General features: G+C 36.6%; 1 protein-coding gene across 10 annotated transcripts in view; it reads left to right on the plus strand.

Annotated features, from left to right (window-relative positions):
- The window catches only part of Trim37 (tripartite motif containing 37), a 139,271-nt gene that overhangs the window by 95,176 nt on the left and 28,846 nt on the right, over nt 1-15,249 (plus strand). For 3 of the 10 annotated variants that reach the window (XM_058572330.1, XM_058572335.1, XM_058572331.1), the window contains 3 exons: nt 6,195-6,305; nt 7,810-7,888; nt 9,296-9,402. In XM_058572330.1, the coding sequence (XP_058428313.1) occupies nt 6,195-6,305; nt 7,810-7,888; nt 9,296-9,402 (297 nt within the window). Of the gene's footprint in view, nt 1-4,226; nt 4,354-6,194; nt 6,306-7,809; nt 7,889-9,295; nt 9,403-12,062; nt 12,189-15,249 lie in introns of those variants that run through there. The other 7 variants (XM_058572334.1, XM_046423203.2, XM_046423202.2 and 4 more) reach the window with 5 other exon arrangements.

Here is a 15,249-nt window from a genome sequence, read left to right on the forward strand (position 1 = left end):
AATTTTTTTGTGTGTGTAAATAGATAGTTCGCATGGAAAATACAAAGTATTTGACATCAATTTCTTTTTCTTTCTTTCTTTCTTTTTTTTTTTTTAAATTGGGTATTGAACCCATGAGCGTTTTACCCTGAACTACTTCCGCAGTCATTCTTTTTGTTCTTTATTTTGAGACAGGGCCTCACTAAATTGCTAAGGCTGGCCTTGAACTTCCAATTCTTCTGCCTTAGCCTTCCGACTTGCTAGGATTATAGTCATGCACCACTTCCCCTTGGCATCCACTTTATTTCATATTTAAAGTGAATCTACTGCTTATCCAAAAGTAGAGACAGGTATATATAGGCCACGTTTAGGATTGTGTTTAGGATGGCTGAATTTATGATCTGCAGTACATTTTCCAAGTTTTTTTTTTAAAGCACCTGATTATTCAAATGGGATTTAGAGCTAAGTGCTCAGCATTCCTCAATAACACGTTTTATCTTCATTTAAGGAATGTGATAAAAAGCTCTAAGAACTCAATTAAGAGTTCTTAGAAAGATCTCTGTAAATATGCAAATCAAAAGTGATATAGAACCAATAAAAATACTTTTAATGAAAACAAGTGATACAGAACTATACACCTTTGAAGTTCATTGGTATCTAAATAGCTTGTTTACCACTAGAGCCCCAGGATAGACAATAAGAAAACAACTAACTGATGAGGCTGGAAGAGGGGAGTACAGTAGACAAAAATAGCTTCATGAACAAATCTGCTTTGTTTGTAGAGGAGAGTAGGGCCTTGCTCACTGCTGTGGATATTATTCTGTCATCAGCAGCAGCCGGTTCTCAGGAAACCTTTATTTTTCACACCTAAAGTCTTGGTAGACAGTTGAGTGGGATTTTCTTATATCCATATTTAGGAAAAAAACAAGCTTTTTATTTGTGCCAAGTACATAGAGAAAATGTTCTGTGCCATATCACTGTGGGTTATTCACTTTCTTGAAAAGAAAGCTATCTGAAGAAACTTTAAAGTAAGACAATTTTTTGTTACTGGCTAGGAATTTCGGACTACTAAAATAGTCTCTCAAGTGTCAGTAAAATGTAACACTTTTTCTTAGAAATGACAGCCATAAACAGGCCTTTTCCTTTCTAACTGGGACCATATGGGACAAGCTTGTTTTAGTTATCTTCTATTTAATGTTCTGATACTGAAAATTCTCCCCCTCCCCAGTTGGTAATCTATAGAATTTTTATAAGTAGGCTAGTTTCTTTCCTGTTCTATGGCTTGACTCTTGGGAGGATAATTGTTAGGATACTTTATTATAATATTTTAAGCAAAAGTTACCAAAGAGTAAAGCAGCCAACTTAAATGATAATGAAAGCTAACTCTCTTGATTCAGAAAGAACTCTCCCAACAAGGAGTCATGCATAACTGGTGGGGCAGTTTTGGGTTAGCTGCTCAATGTCATCAAGAATTCATAGGGTGTTTTTTCCATCTTCAGCTTTGCCAGTCTCACTTTGCCAGTCTCACTTAGCTCCCCTCAGAGTGGCAGCCCTGATTGAATCCAGTGCCTCATGCATGTTAGGCAAGCACTGTACCACTGGGCCACAACCCTGGCCCCCCTGCCCTTTTATTCTTAAGAGCACAAAGATTTTTGTTTTTTCTTTGATGAAGATGGAGAGGATTTCAGTGATCTAGTCTTTGTCTTCTCAGTATTTAAGGGAGAAGTACTCCCCAAATTTGTCTTCAAAACAGAAGAGGACAAATTTCACCAGTAAGGTCACGTGGGGCTTCTTCTTTGTTAGAAGTCTTTAAATCACAAACTATTTCTTTAATATTTATTCAAGATTTATTTATTTTCTCTGAATGAGCTTTGATATTTTTGTGTATCAAAGGATTTGTTTATTTTATCACTATTCCTGATTTCCTAAGCATGGTTGATTATGTTTCCATTATTGTCCTTTAATATCCAGGAAAAAAACTGTAGCTTTTTTTTTTTTTTCTTTCCCCCTTAATGAGTTTGCCTTAGAGGCTTTTCAGTTTTATTAGTATTTTCAATTTTATTGATTTTTTTTCAAAGAATGACCATGTTTCATTGTTTGTTTTTTTTCTTTCTTTTAATTACTTTGAATTTAATTTGTTCTTTTTCTAGATTTTTGTTTGTTTGTTTGGGTTTTTTAAAGTGGTGTCTGGGATTGTGCATGCTAGGCAAGTCACTACTAGCTACATCATCGGCTTTTTTTAAAGTTCCTTATGCTGGAAGCTTGAGTCATTAAGTTAACACTGTTTCTTTTTTCCTTTCTTTTGATCTTAAGGATTGAACCCAGAAGTGCTTTACCATTGAGCTACATCCCCAGTCCTTTTTTTTTAGAGAGAGAGAGAGAGAGAGAATGAATTTTAATCTTTTATTTTTTAGTTTTCAGCGGGCACAACATCTTTGTTTGTATGTGGTGCCGAGGATCGAACCCGGGCCACACGCATGCCAGGCGAGCGCGCTACCACTTGAGCCACATCTCCAGCCCCACGTCCCCAGTCCTTTAATATTTTTTTAAAGAAAGTTCTCAGTAAGTTGTTGAGGGGTCTAGTTAAGTTGCCCAGGTTGGCTTTGAACTTGTCATCCTCCTGTCTAGGCCTCCCTTGTCTCTGGGATTATAGGTGTGTGCTGCAACATTTAATCCTATGAATTCCCCTTAAGAACTGTGATAGGTACCTAGCACTAATTTTGATATTTTTATTTTCATTTAATTCAGAATGTTTTTCATGAATCCTTTAAGTTTTTTTCTGCCGTTTTTCTCTTCATGTCTATTTCTCTTTTGTTGTTTTTTCTATATCATTCTGATCAAGACAATTTGGAGCATTCCTTTTGATCCCTTTTTAAAGTCTTTTCTATACTTTAAACTTATTTTTCTTTTGGTTTCTCATTAATTTCTTCAATTCTGCAAGTTCATTAATCTTTTTTTACTTTTGCCTAAACCATATATTAATATTTTAGTTTTAATCTTTCATTTCTACAAAACATTTCATTTTATTTGTTTGTTTGTTTGTTACTAGGGATTGAACCCAGAGGCACTTTAACCATTATTGAGTTACATCCTGAAACCTTTTTATTTTTTATTTTGAGAATAGGGGCTCACTAAGTTGGTTGCTGAGGCTAGCCTTAATCTTAGAATCCTCCTGAGTTCTTGGAATTTACGGCAGGTGCCACCAAGCCCAGGTCTTTTAAAAATCTGCCCCTTTAAAGTTAACTAGAATCATGTAGTCTCTTACAGGTTTTTGTTCTACTTAATGAAAAATTTACAGCATTGTCCTTCCATATCTCCTGATTCTTCTTCAGGTAGATTGTTAGCCTTAAACTTTTAACTTTGGAGCATTCTTTTTCAGACCCCCACCTCTACCCCCCAGAATTCTTATGATCTGTATTGTGGAAGCTTACCTTCAGAGAATGTTTGATGTGTGTCAAGGGTGTTCTTGAGCATTTTTATCTTCCCTTAAAAGTCATCATTAGATAATTCCAACACCTGTGTCATCTCAGCCTTGGTATTTGCTGATTATCTTTGTTTTTTGTTGATACTGGGGATTGAACCCAGAGCTTTATATACCCAGCCCTCTTATTATCTTGTACTGATTTTTCATATGCTGAGTAATTTTGGATTGTGTCCTGGACTCCGGGGCTTGTTTGAATCTTCCAGTTTGTTAGTGAAATTTTGATTCCACCAATATGTCTATTCCTGTTTACTTCCGAGTCCTTAAATAGCTATGCCATGCATTTTGTCTAGATTTTAGTGATGCATTGAGTGAAATTGACAAGTTGGAATGTACCCACTCCATCTTATCTAGAACCTAACCTCCAGGGAAGATTTTGCTGTATTTAAATAACACTAGCTTCTGAATAATTTTATGTTAATTTTTTAAGATTTTTTACTTCAAATTTAAATCCAAATCTAGTGGCTAGAGGCTAAGTTTTTAGAGTACATGCTTAGCAATTGCAAGGACCAGGGCTCAAAACTTAGCACCACCATGAAATAAAAATTAAAAATCCCCAGCATAAATTGGGTTTGAATTCTAAGTCTTTTGCTCTCTTTGTAGAGCCTACCTTATACAGACTATTTCTTATCTGTTTTTTGAATAAGAATTTTAGTTTTCTGCTGGATGCAGTAGCATCTGCCTGTATGCTCATTAATTTTGGTTTCTCATTAATTTCTTCAACTCTGCAAGTTCATTAATCTTTTTTTTTACTTTTACTGCCCAGCTACTGGGGAATCTGAGGGAAGAGGATTATTTGAGGCCAACCTGGGCAACATAACCAGAATTTTATCTCTTTAAGAAAAAAAATTCCAAGCTGGAATTTTAGTCCCAATTGCAACTCCCTTCCTATGGTGAGTAGAGTTTTGGGTCCCACCCTCCTCCCTGGCAAAGGAATGTTAAAAATTTTTGCACTGGGCGCTCCAGGATAACTGTAACATCTGACCCAGTATTATTCTTATCTTGTTTCTCATGCCTGTGAATTTACCTCCTGTGTTTTGGGTTTTATTTTTTGCTACTGGCGATTGAACCCATGGCACTTTACTACTGAGTTATGCCCAGCCCTCTTTATTTTTATTTTGAGACAGGACTTCTCTAAATTGCTGAGTCTGGCTTTGAAGTTGGATCCTCCAGCCTCAGCCTCCCACGTTACTGAAATTATAGATGTACACCACTGTGCCTGGCCCCTTTTGTCTTTTAAATGTGACTATTTGTTAAAATAATGTTCTGTCTGTATTTTATCTAAGTATTTATAAAAATTTTTAGCAGAAAAATTTTCAAGTTTTCTGATCACTATCTTGCTAAAATAAATAACTTTCTATAGGATTTTTCTTTTGAAGATCAACTGGTTGTGGGTAATTTTCCAAAGAAATTAAAATCTGCTCTTGCATGTTTATTACAGTACTTTTCACAATAGCTAATTATGAATTCAACCTGGGTGCTCATGAATGAATGTATAAAAAAAAGTGACATGTATACATAGTATAATATCAGCCATAGAAAAGAATGAAATTCCCTGTCATTTGCAGCAACATGGATGGAACTAGAGGACCTTACATTAAGTGAAATAAATTAGGCATAGACAAATACCACATGATCTTACTTATATGTGGGAAGTAAAAAGTTGATCTCAAAGTAGAGAATAAAATAGAGGTAACCAAAGCTTGAGAAGAATATAGAGAAGGCAGAAGGATGGAGAGAGTATAGTTAATGGGTAATGGGGTATAGTTGGGCAGGAGGAATAACTTCTAATGTGTTATAGTAGTAGAATAAATATGGTTGACAATAATTACTTAATATTTTAAAGTAGCTAATGAAGAATATTTTTAATGTTCCCAACACAAAGAATGATATGTTTCTATGGTAGTAGATATGCCTGCTACACAGATCTGATCATTACACATTGTATACATGTATTGGAATATCAGTGTACCTTATAAATACATATAATTACTATGTCAATTAAAATATATATGTATTAAATATCCAAAAACTAAATCAACTGATTCATACAGAAACAAAACTAGAGGCCCAAATAGGATAGAAACTAACTTATGACTAGAATTACTGGAAATTTCTATATACATATACTATGTATGTTTATATCGTGGTTTTTTTGTTTTGTTTTTCTACTGTCGATTGAACCAAGGGGCACCTAACTACTAAGCCACAGCCCCAGCCCTTTTTATATTTTAGAAACAGGGTCTCACTAACTTGCTTAGGGTCTCACTGAGTTGCCGAGATTGGCTTTGAATTTTCAATCCTCTAGCCTCAGCCTCTTGAACTGCTGGGATTATAGGCCATGTGTTTTATTATGTTTGTTAGTATAGAGACTCTGTTTACAGTGAATGAGGATTTTAAAAGTTCCTCTTTTTTCTCTTATGACGTGTTAGAAAAAAAGTGATTTGGAAAAGGTATTCTCAGTATAATTAGTACTGGTTCCGAATAACAACTTTCAAGGACTGTGGTACTCAATTTTAAACTTAGAGAACAAAAGTAACAGCACTGCTGTAAAAAAATTTAAAGAGAATTGAACTTTCTGTGGTTACTTTTTTGGTTTTGCTGGTGTGGTTTCTTCAATTTTTGGCATTTATTGTAAAATTCAGTAGGAATCTCAGCTTAATGGATAAGGAACTTTTCCTCTTTTACTCATAGTGGTTTTTTTTCAGAAATATGTTGTCTCCTTTCCTGCCAGGAATTAGTAGCGACAGTGACATTGAATGTGACACTGAGAATGAAGAGCAGGAAGAGCACAGCAGCATGGGCGGATTTAACGACTCTTTCATGGCACAGCCCCCAGATGAAGGTGCAATATATAATGTCATCTTACACAGATTAGTAAAACCATTGCTGATGATGTTTTTTCTTCTGCTGCTATTGCTTCTACTTACTCTGCTTCTTTTCTTTTTGTCTTTTTTTGTTTTTTTCATTTTTACATTTTTTGGTAAACTATATGGTGAGTATTAGAAAAAATTGGAGGGTAATGTTTGGCTTGATTAGATAGATACCTGATGAGTGTCACTTCTTTGATGGAGGAGAGAGACCACAGCCTGCTTTTGTATAGCTTATTTACCTAAGAATGGCCTTAAATTATACAGAGGTGTAAAAACAATGAAACAAAGAAGAATTTTCAACAGAGACCATTTGTGGCTTGTAGTACATAAATATTTACTATTTGCCACCTTGTTTTCCAACCTCTGGGGAAGTTTTAGATGTTTGATCCCCTCCCCCGATTTTCTTTTTTTTTTTTTTTTTCAAGCCAACTATATGACTTTTTAAATAGCTTTGATTTCTTAGAAATGCATTCAAATTATGGAATCATTCGTTTTTCTTTTAAATCTTTTTTGAAATTAATTTATTTTAATTAGGTATATATGACAACAGAATGTGTTTTGATTCATTGTACACACTGCAGCACAACTTTTCATTTCTCTGATTGTACACCATGTAGTGTTGCACCATATGTGCAGTCATAAATGTACCTAGAATCATTCATGTTTTATTCCTTTCTCTCCCCACAAAAACATATCTTTAGGGGAGAAACACCAAGAGAAACTTGCGTAAATATGTATATTTGTATTTTATAAACTTCAATTTTATGGCAACCTCATATTCTATCATATAGAAGTACAGGTAAAATAATGGAATGTGTATTAGAAAATTATAGAAATACTGGTTTAAAGTCATCCAGAAACCTTAATAATCAACCTGAGCATTGCTGTGTAAGATTTCCTGAAATGACAACATTGTCAGGCTTATGTGTATTGTTAACTTTGTGTCTTACATATTTCCCTAGTGTTCTAGTATCTTTTTTCAATGTAGAGCCATGTATTGAATGATTTGTAAGTTTTAAGGCAATTTCTTCTGCTTCTAAGACAAGCACTCAGATTTTGGGCAAATTATTTTGAGTCCTGGTGGGATTCTCAGTAATGTTTGCATGTGTACTTTAGTTGGCTTTGAAATACATATTGTTTATAGCACCTTGAGTCTGGAAAGTATACTTCATCATTGTTTCTTGTTTCTTTCTTCAACTGTTCCCACCAGTCCGGGAGGACAAAGTGAGGCAGTGCCTTTCATCTTCTCACTGTGGGTGTCTATTACACATTTTGGGTTTTCTCCTTTGTTTTTCCTTTGCATTTGCTTGAATCTGACTCAAATCACATATTCTCTGAAGACAGAGATTTGTTTACAGCTGAGCACCTCTTTCTTCACTAACACATTTGGTAAGATCATTTAAAGAGTTAGGAAAGAAAATACACTTTGTTGTTATCTGTTTTTAATTTAAAATATTTTCTTTTAATTTTTCTTAGATACACACTCCAGTTTTCCTGATGGTGAACAAGCAGACCCTGAAAATCTTCACTTCAGTACTGATGAAAACAGTGGAAGGTAATTGCCAGATCAAGAGAATTGACTTATAAGCTACCTTGACCCTGAATCTTCTTGTAGTTGGTGCTCAAATTTGTCATCAACCAGATAGTCAGATTTAGGTCTTTTTTTTTTCCATCATCTCTACCTGAAAGAATAATTCAGGAGCTGTTAGAAAGTAGCACAATTCTAGTAAAGACTGTAGAACACGGGAAAAAATTAATAGTGTGAGCAGAGTTCTTCCTAATGTAATAACAGTGTTGTCCTCAATTAATTTAGAAAATTAGTACATCCACAAAAGGTAGAAGACCAGTTAACTGCCAGAAAATGTACTAGAGGCAGTGCATGCACTCAGTAACCTGTTCATCCTTGGTGCTCTGTCTTTGGCTAAACACCTGTTGTGTTTAAATGACTACCTTTATATTTCAGGTTTTAATCACAGTTTGTTTCATTAGGACCTATAGATTAGTGAATAGAAAAATTACCTATAAATAGATTCTGTCCTATAGACACTTTTTGTGAATGACTGAAGTAACACTAGACTGGATCTCCTCTTTGGAGTATGTTGACAGACTAAAGTTTGTTTATCTTTTCTTTCTTGTTTAAGTATTGGTACCTGTTTAACGGCACATCTTTCTGTTGTGTGACTTTGCATATGTATTTAAAATGAACTTAGTTAATATGGATTGGTTATGTTCCTGGTCATGTGAAAGATCATTGAAAACTATTTCATTTTTTCTGCCTCATAAAATATAGTGCAACAAATATTTTAAAACTCTATTTTCATTGAATATTGCTTCAGAGTCAATAAATATAAATATACATACTGCATAGTAGGTTACATCAGAGTGAAGTTGATATCAGATTGTCTTACATACTCATAATTACCCCCAAAATAATTGCCAAACTTTGCCACCGTGCTTCTGAATTTGTGTTTGAGCTGCTATATGTTCATGGAAATTACACTGAATTGATCAAGACTGTTGAAAAAGCATGAATAACTATATGTACATGTGAAAGACATGTCGTCAGCTTGTTTTACTTAATATTATTCATTTTTCCATATCTAATATCTTGATGAATGCTATTACTTATAGTTTACTTCTTTTCAGAATAGTTTGCACTTTTTGTTAATAAAATTAACTTGAGAAAATGCGGCTCTGCAGTTTATTAAAAGTGGGACCAGATACCCGTTTTTCTATTGCTCTTGCTTGTAGCTGTTTAGTAATGTAGACAAGATCATTTTTTGAACAGGGGTGATGGGCAGCTTCTCACTTAGTTGTTCCATAATTGTAATAAACCTGGAAGACCAAAAGCTTTTTTCATAGATAGCTTTTAATTCAGATTAGTTAGCTTTTAGTAGGGGAGTCTTTGGAAGATATAATTCTTCTCGTTCCTAGCCACTTTACATACCAACTCTGTTTCCAGTTCTTTCTTTTTTAGACAAGGTGTCTCTGTTGTTTGCCAGGTTGGCCTTGAACTCCTGGGCTCCAACAATCCTCCTTTCTCGGCCTTCCAAGTAGCTGGAACTACAGGTGTGTGCAATACCCAACTTTGTTCCCAGTTCTTTAATGATGCCAGGAACACTGTTTCCCTATTCATAGATGCAGCATGCCTGTGTTGGCCATGCTAGATACTAGGTAGCAGTGAGAATGGGCAGAGGGACAGGAGAAGAATCCCTCGCTCTGCTCTGATTGTCCTACCTTCCTGCACCACTGCCCCCGCCCCCTGCCCCCGTACTGGGGCTAAGCCACATTCCCAGCCCTTTTTTATATTTTATTTAGAGACAGGGTGTTATTGCTTAGGGCCTTGCTAAGCTACTCAGGCTGGCTTTGAACTCGAGATCCTTTGCCCAGCTTCTGCACCACATAGTGTATCCTAATGGTCTTCACTTTTTTTTTTTTAACTTAACAGCTTTTGCTGAAGGGCATTTCTTTCCACTGTTACCTTGCTTCAGTATTTAGTGTTTTTATCTTAATTCCTAGAAAACCTCTGCTGAATAAGGGTTTTCTCTTAGGCCTAAAGAGGTAAGAGTAATGCTTATATTGTGCATGTATATATCATTTCTGGACAACTTTGACCACCTGGGTCATTGAATCCTTCAGTAACCTTTGAGATGGATGAGTTGTGTCTTGTCCCCCTTTGGCAGAAGAACCTGAGGTTCCAGGAGGTCGTATGATGCTCTTAAGGTTCAACACAAGAATGGGATGAACTGTTGCTCTAGTGCTTTTTCCAATTCATCACACTTAAATCAAGCCTGACATTTTGATAACTAGTAACTAAAAACCTAAAGATTGTCCTATTTTTAAAGTTTATTTTGAGATGTACCTTTTAGTCCAGCTTTTGCTTTTGTTAATGCCTTTGTATAACTGTAGAACAGTGATCCAGCTGGGCTGGGGATATAGTTCCAGTGGTAGAGTATTTGCCTAGTGCGTGAAAGGCCCTTGGGTTCGATACTCTGTTTGATCCTCTGTTCGATCCTTTGTTTTGATCTTTGAATTAGGATCCAAAACTATGATTATTTCCATAGCTCAGCTTGTTACAGTTTTGGTCACTGGAAACTCTCTTAGGTTTTTAATGTCCTTGTGATATGTCCCCTTTGGTCTGTTGTTTTTTTTTTTTTTCCTTACTACTTGAGGAACCCTGGCTCCTTTTCTTAGAGAATGATATTTAGAAACGGAAGATGTGGATGCTAATGTGCTTATTGATACTAGGGCTTCACTGCTTCTAGTCCCTCTCAGTGGATAGAATAGGAAGTGTGTGTGTGTGTGTGTGTGTGTGTGTGTGTGTGTGTGCTGAGTCATGCAGATTCACACATTTATATGTATTACTGGATCTATGTGTATAAATCTTTGGGGGATTTTGTTTTAAGGGAAACACCACCAGTCCAGCTCCACAGGGCTCATTCTAGACCTCCCTCTTACAGGAGGTAACAGTGAGAACAGTGAGAAGCCTGGCTCTCATTAGCTATAGTAGGTTAACTTAATTTTTTAACCCTAATGCACAAGTCAATTAGTTTTTTTAACATATCCCCTTGGGAGGGGAATTACCATCTAGAGTTTGGTGCTTGCTTTTGTGTTTTATTTGGAATGGGAATTTCAGGCTCAGCTCGATCTGGGCTCAAACAATTCTTCTCAGTCTCCCAAGTAGCTGGAACTGTAATTTATGTGCCACTGCACCTGGCTAGTGTATAGTTCTTTTAGTCTCTCAAGATCATGTCACAATACTCTTGCATAGTTTTTTAGGTCCTTAGATTCAAAACTACATTGGTTCCTTTCTTTCCTCTTCGCTGTGATTCTGGTTCATTTGTGATACAGTTAGATTCATCATTATAGTCTGCTTTCTTTCATCCCACACACATCCTGGTTGATTTTTTTTTAAATTTACATATTTTAAAATTCAATCTTTTTGGTATATAGCTCTGTGGGTTTTGACAAATGTCATGTATCCACCACCAGTGCTACACAGAACATTTTCCGTCCACCCTAAAAATTCATTTGTGATAGCCCTTTGTACATATACATCTCCTTCCCAAACTCCTTGTTATCACTGATTTGTTCTCTGTCTTTAATTTTCCCTTTGCCATATAAATGAAATCATGCAACATGTAGCCTTTTACTTGGTAAAATGAATTTTTTAATCCATCTTGTGTGAATCAGTATTTCTTTCCTTTTTTATTGCCCAGTAGTAGTCTATTATATAATGGAATTTGCCCACTGAAAGACATTTAGGTTATTTGCAGTTTGGCTGTTTGTGAACCTTATACAGATTTGCATGTGTATTTTTATGTAAGTTTAAGTATTCTCTATAATTTTATATGCCTACTGGTGGGATTGCCAGTTTGTAATATAGAATCAGCTAGCCTCTATCCCAGGTCCCAGAAAGTGACCTCTAAATCTTTGAAATTTTCTAAGTGATAGGAATTATTTATGGTGGGTTCTGCCAGTTTATGGTAATGAGATGACTTAGGATGGTGGTTGGCCACATCAAAAACACCAGCCATGTTATTAAGGCTCTAGGCTATGTGGTATCAGCTCAGCTGAATTCAACCTCCTTGTCAGTCATTCAGTATGCCTAGGTAATGAAATCCCAATCAAACACTGAATACTGAAGCTTGGGGGAGGTTCTGTGGATGACAGCACTATGCATTATTATTATTATCATCATTATATAATAAATATCAATGTACTTATAGGGTAACTTGTATGGAGGACAAAGAACATTCACATTTTGGACCTCACAAACCTCAGCCTATGTGGTATGTGTTGGCTGGTTCATAGTTGTTTTCTTATGTCATAATAAAATAATAATAAGTAAAGTGCTTTCCTGAGTTCTGTGCATTGTTCTAATGAATTAATTAAACTCAGTGGAATGGTGGGAACCCCTAAACTTGTTGTAGCCACTTGTTCCAAAGTGAGGGTGTCCTGGGACCCCTGAACTTGAAGCTGGTGTCTGAAGTGAGGGCAGTCTTAACAGAAGACTTTGCCCTAAATCTGTGAAGTTTGATTGGCTTAACTGCAGGTAGTTGGTGTCAGAATTCATTGTATTAAGTCATGTATATTTAATTTTATAAGAAGCTGATATACTTTTAAGTAGAACTACCATTTTACATTACCACCAGACACTAATTAGAGTTCCAATTGTATTCCCCACACCCAAACACTTGGAATTTTTGTTATTTTAGGAATTCCTTTTTTCCTTTTCTTTTTTTTTCCCTTTTCCTGGTACTGGAGATTGAACCAAGGGCCTAGTGCATGATAGGCCAGCAAACTACATCCCCAGCCATTTTTATTTTGTGACAGGGTCTCACTACATTGCCCAGGCAGTCCTGAAACTTGGCGATCCTCCTGCCTCAGCCTCTTGAGTAGCTAGGATTACAGGCAAGTGCTGCCATACCTGGCTATTTTAGCCATTCTAATGGGTGCCGAGTGGCATTTGTTTATATTGCTAATATCTTGCTGAGGATTTTTGCATCTATATTTATGAAGGATATTGGTCCATAGTTTTATTGCTCTTCATCTGATTTTACAACCATAGAGTAATGCTGAACACATAAAATGAATCTCCTTTTTCCTGGAAAAAAAAAACATGTAGAATTGGTTGTGTATATTATTATTCTTCTTAAATATTTTTAAGTTATAGATGGACACAATAACTTTATTGTATTTATTTTTATGTGGTGCTGAGGATTGAACTCAGTGCCTCACATGTGCTAGGCAAGTGCTGTACCACTGAGCTATAACCCCAGCCCGAGATTTTATTCTTTAATTGGTAAAATTTACCAGTGTGATCATCTGAAAGGGCTTTCTTTTTCTTAGATGTGGGTTTTTTTTTTAGGGGGTGGTGGGTAGTACCACGAATTGAACTCAGGGGCACTCAACCACTGAGCCGCATCCCCAGCCCTAATTTGTATTTTATTTGGAGACAGGGTCTCACTGAGTTGCTTAGCGCCTCGCTTTTGCTGAGGCTGGCTTTGAACTCGAAGTCCTCTTGTCTCAGCCTCCTGATCCCTGGGATTACAGGTGTGTACCCTGCAGTTGTGGGGATTTTAGTATTTATCTAAGCTTCTTGGATCTGTGGTTTCATGTGTGTCATTAATTATGCGTATGTCACACTGATGTTTGTACAGCTCCTGTGTACTTGTTCTGTTCTGGGTTTATTTTGTTCTGGTGTTTCCTTCACTCTTAATGTGTTGTATGTCAGTGAGGGTACTTTTTGTTGACTTACTTCAGGTTTACTAGTTCTCTTCTCATCACCACAGAATTTACTGATGAGCCAATTACAGTTATGGTGGAGTTTTTGTTTTTAACATTTCTATTTAATTATAATTTCCATCTCTTTGCTGACATCACACACATAATCTTACATGTTGGCCACTGCTGTCCTTAACATTAATCAAATTTAATTAAAATTCTTGCTCGAGCTAGGGGTATAGCTCAGAACTGGAGCATTGCCTAGCATGTGCAAGGCCCTGGGTTTGCTTCCTAGCACTGGCCTTAAAAACAAAAACAAAAAAACCCTCAGTTCCAAAATGCCTGTTATATTTGTCTGGTTTCTAATGATTGCTTCATCTCTTCCAAGTGCAATTTTTCCTTGCCTTTTCACATGCCTCAGTGTATTTTGTTAAAAGCAATCCATGTTAAACAGAAGATTAGATGCTTTGTGGATATTTATGACTGAAAGTGAGCAGGCCTTTTCTGTTGCTTAGACCTTCATTGCAGAGATTATCTAGTTAGGAGTCTGGCTCAAGGCTTGCTGTTGCTATGATTGACCCTAGTGATTATTTCACGTTCCTATTGCAATATCTGGTTTTGCTGATGGGGGTTGAATTGGCAGGGCAGTCTCTCCCCTAAGCATATACCTTCTATTTGTACCCTTACAGAGGGTCTGTTTTTGTTGGGGGCTATAAGGTTCAAGTCCAGCACTTTGCATATGTTAAGCACATGCTTTACTACTGAGCTAAACCTCTAGCTCCTTTATGCTTCTGGTGATCTCTCATCCTTCTACCAGAAATATTGTGCTATTATTTGAAGACTGACTGGGGGCTCACATTCTCAGATTAAGCTGCAGTTTTAGACACTAGGTTTGGACCGACAGGGCCTTTTCAGTTTACTTGCCCCTTCCCAGCTAGTTGTAGGCCCAGTGACATTCCTGTCCTTACCCTGTTGCCTTCCCTCACCTCCAGGAACCACTGCCACCAGTGCCCTAAGTGAAGCAGTATTTCCTCCTCCAATAGAAGAGCACTTCTGTTTCATAGAGGAGATAGGGGGACAGATTTGAACCTTTCCACAAGGTTGTTGTATACCTCTTTTGGGTCTGCACCACAGTTAACTCTTGTTAGGGCTCTTTCCAGTCTTTTTTTCTGTGAACACTTAGTAGAGTTTGTGAAGAAAAAGCCTGAAGAGAGTGCTTTTTCTCTAGGCCCCCAGGACTCCACACTCTTTCCAGCCCATACTCTGCCTTTACCAGTTGTCACGTTAGCTGTTTTTTCCAGTGTCTGCTCATGGCTACCCTAGGGAAACTAGTGCTCCACTGCCCCTGTAAGAGCCTGTCAACTTTAGGCCAGTTGGTTATTCTTCAACCTCAATTTTCCAGTGTTCAAAAAGTCATAATTTGCAGTTAATCTGGCTGTTTTTCATTGTAGGAATGGAAGCAGTGTTGTTCCTTCTAGCTCTACATCAGAGCAGAAGCTGAAAGTAGGTATTTAAAAAAAAAAAAAAGTGAAGTACATGTTGAAGTAAAGACAGTATAATTTTAAAATTGTAATTTGAAAATGGGCCATTTTTATCCATAAAGAGGTGATTTGTTAAAAGTTTAGAAAATAGGGTGCCGAGCATAGTGGTGCACATCTATAATACCAGGGGCATGGGAGGCTGAGGCAG

This window comes from Marmota monax, unplaced genomic scaffold (assembly GCF_021218885.2).
Source record: "Marmota monax isolate L192 unplaced genomic scaffold, Marmota_monax_Labrador192_F-V1.1 WCK01_AAM20220418_F8-fsc00171, whole genome shotgun sequence".
Classification (NCBI taxonomy): Eukaryota; Metazoa; Chordata; class Mammalia; order Rodentia; family Sciuridae; genus Marmota; species Marmota monax.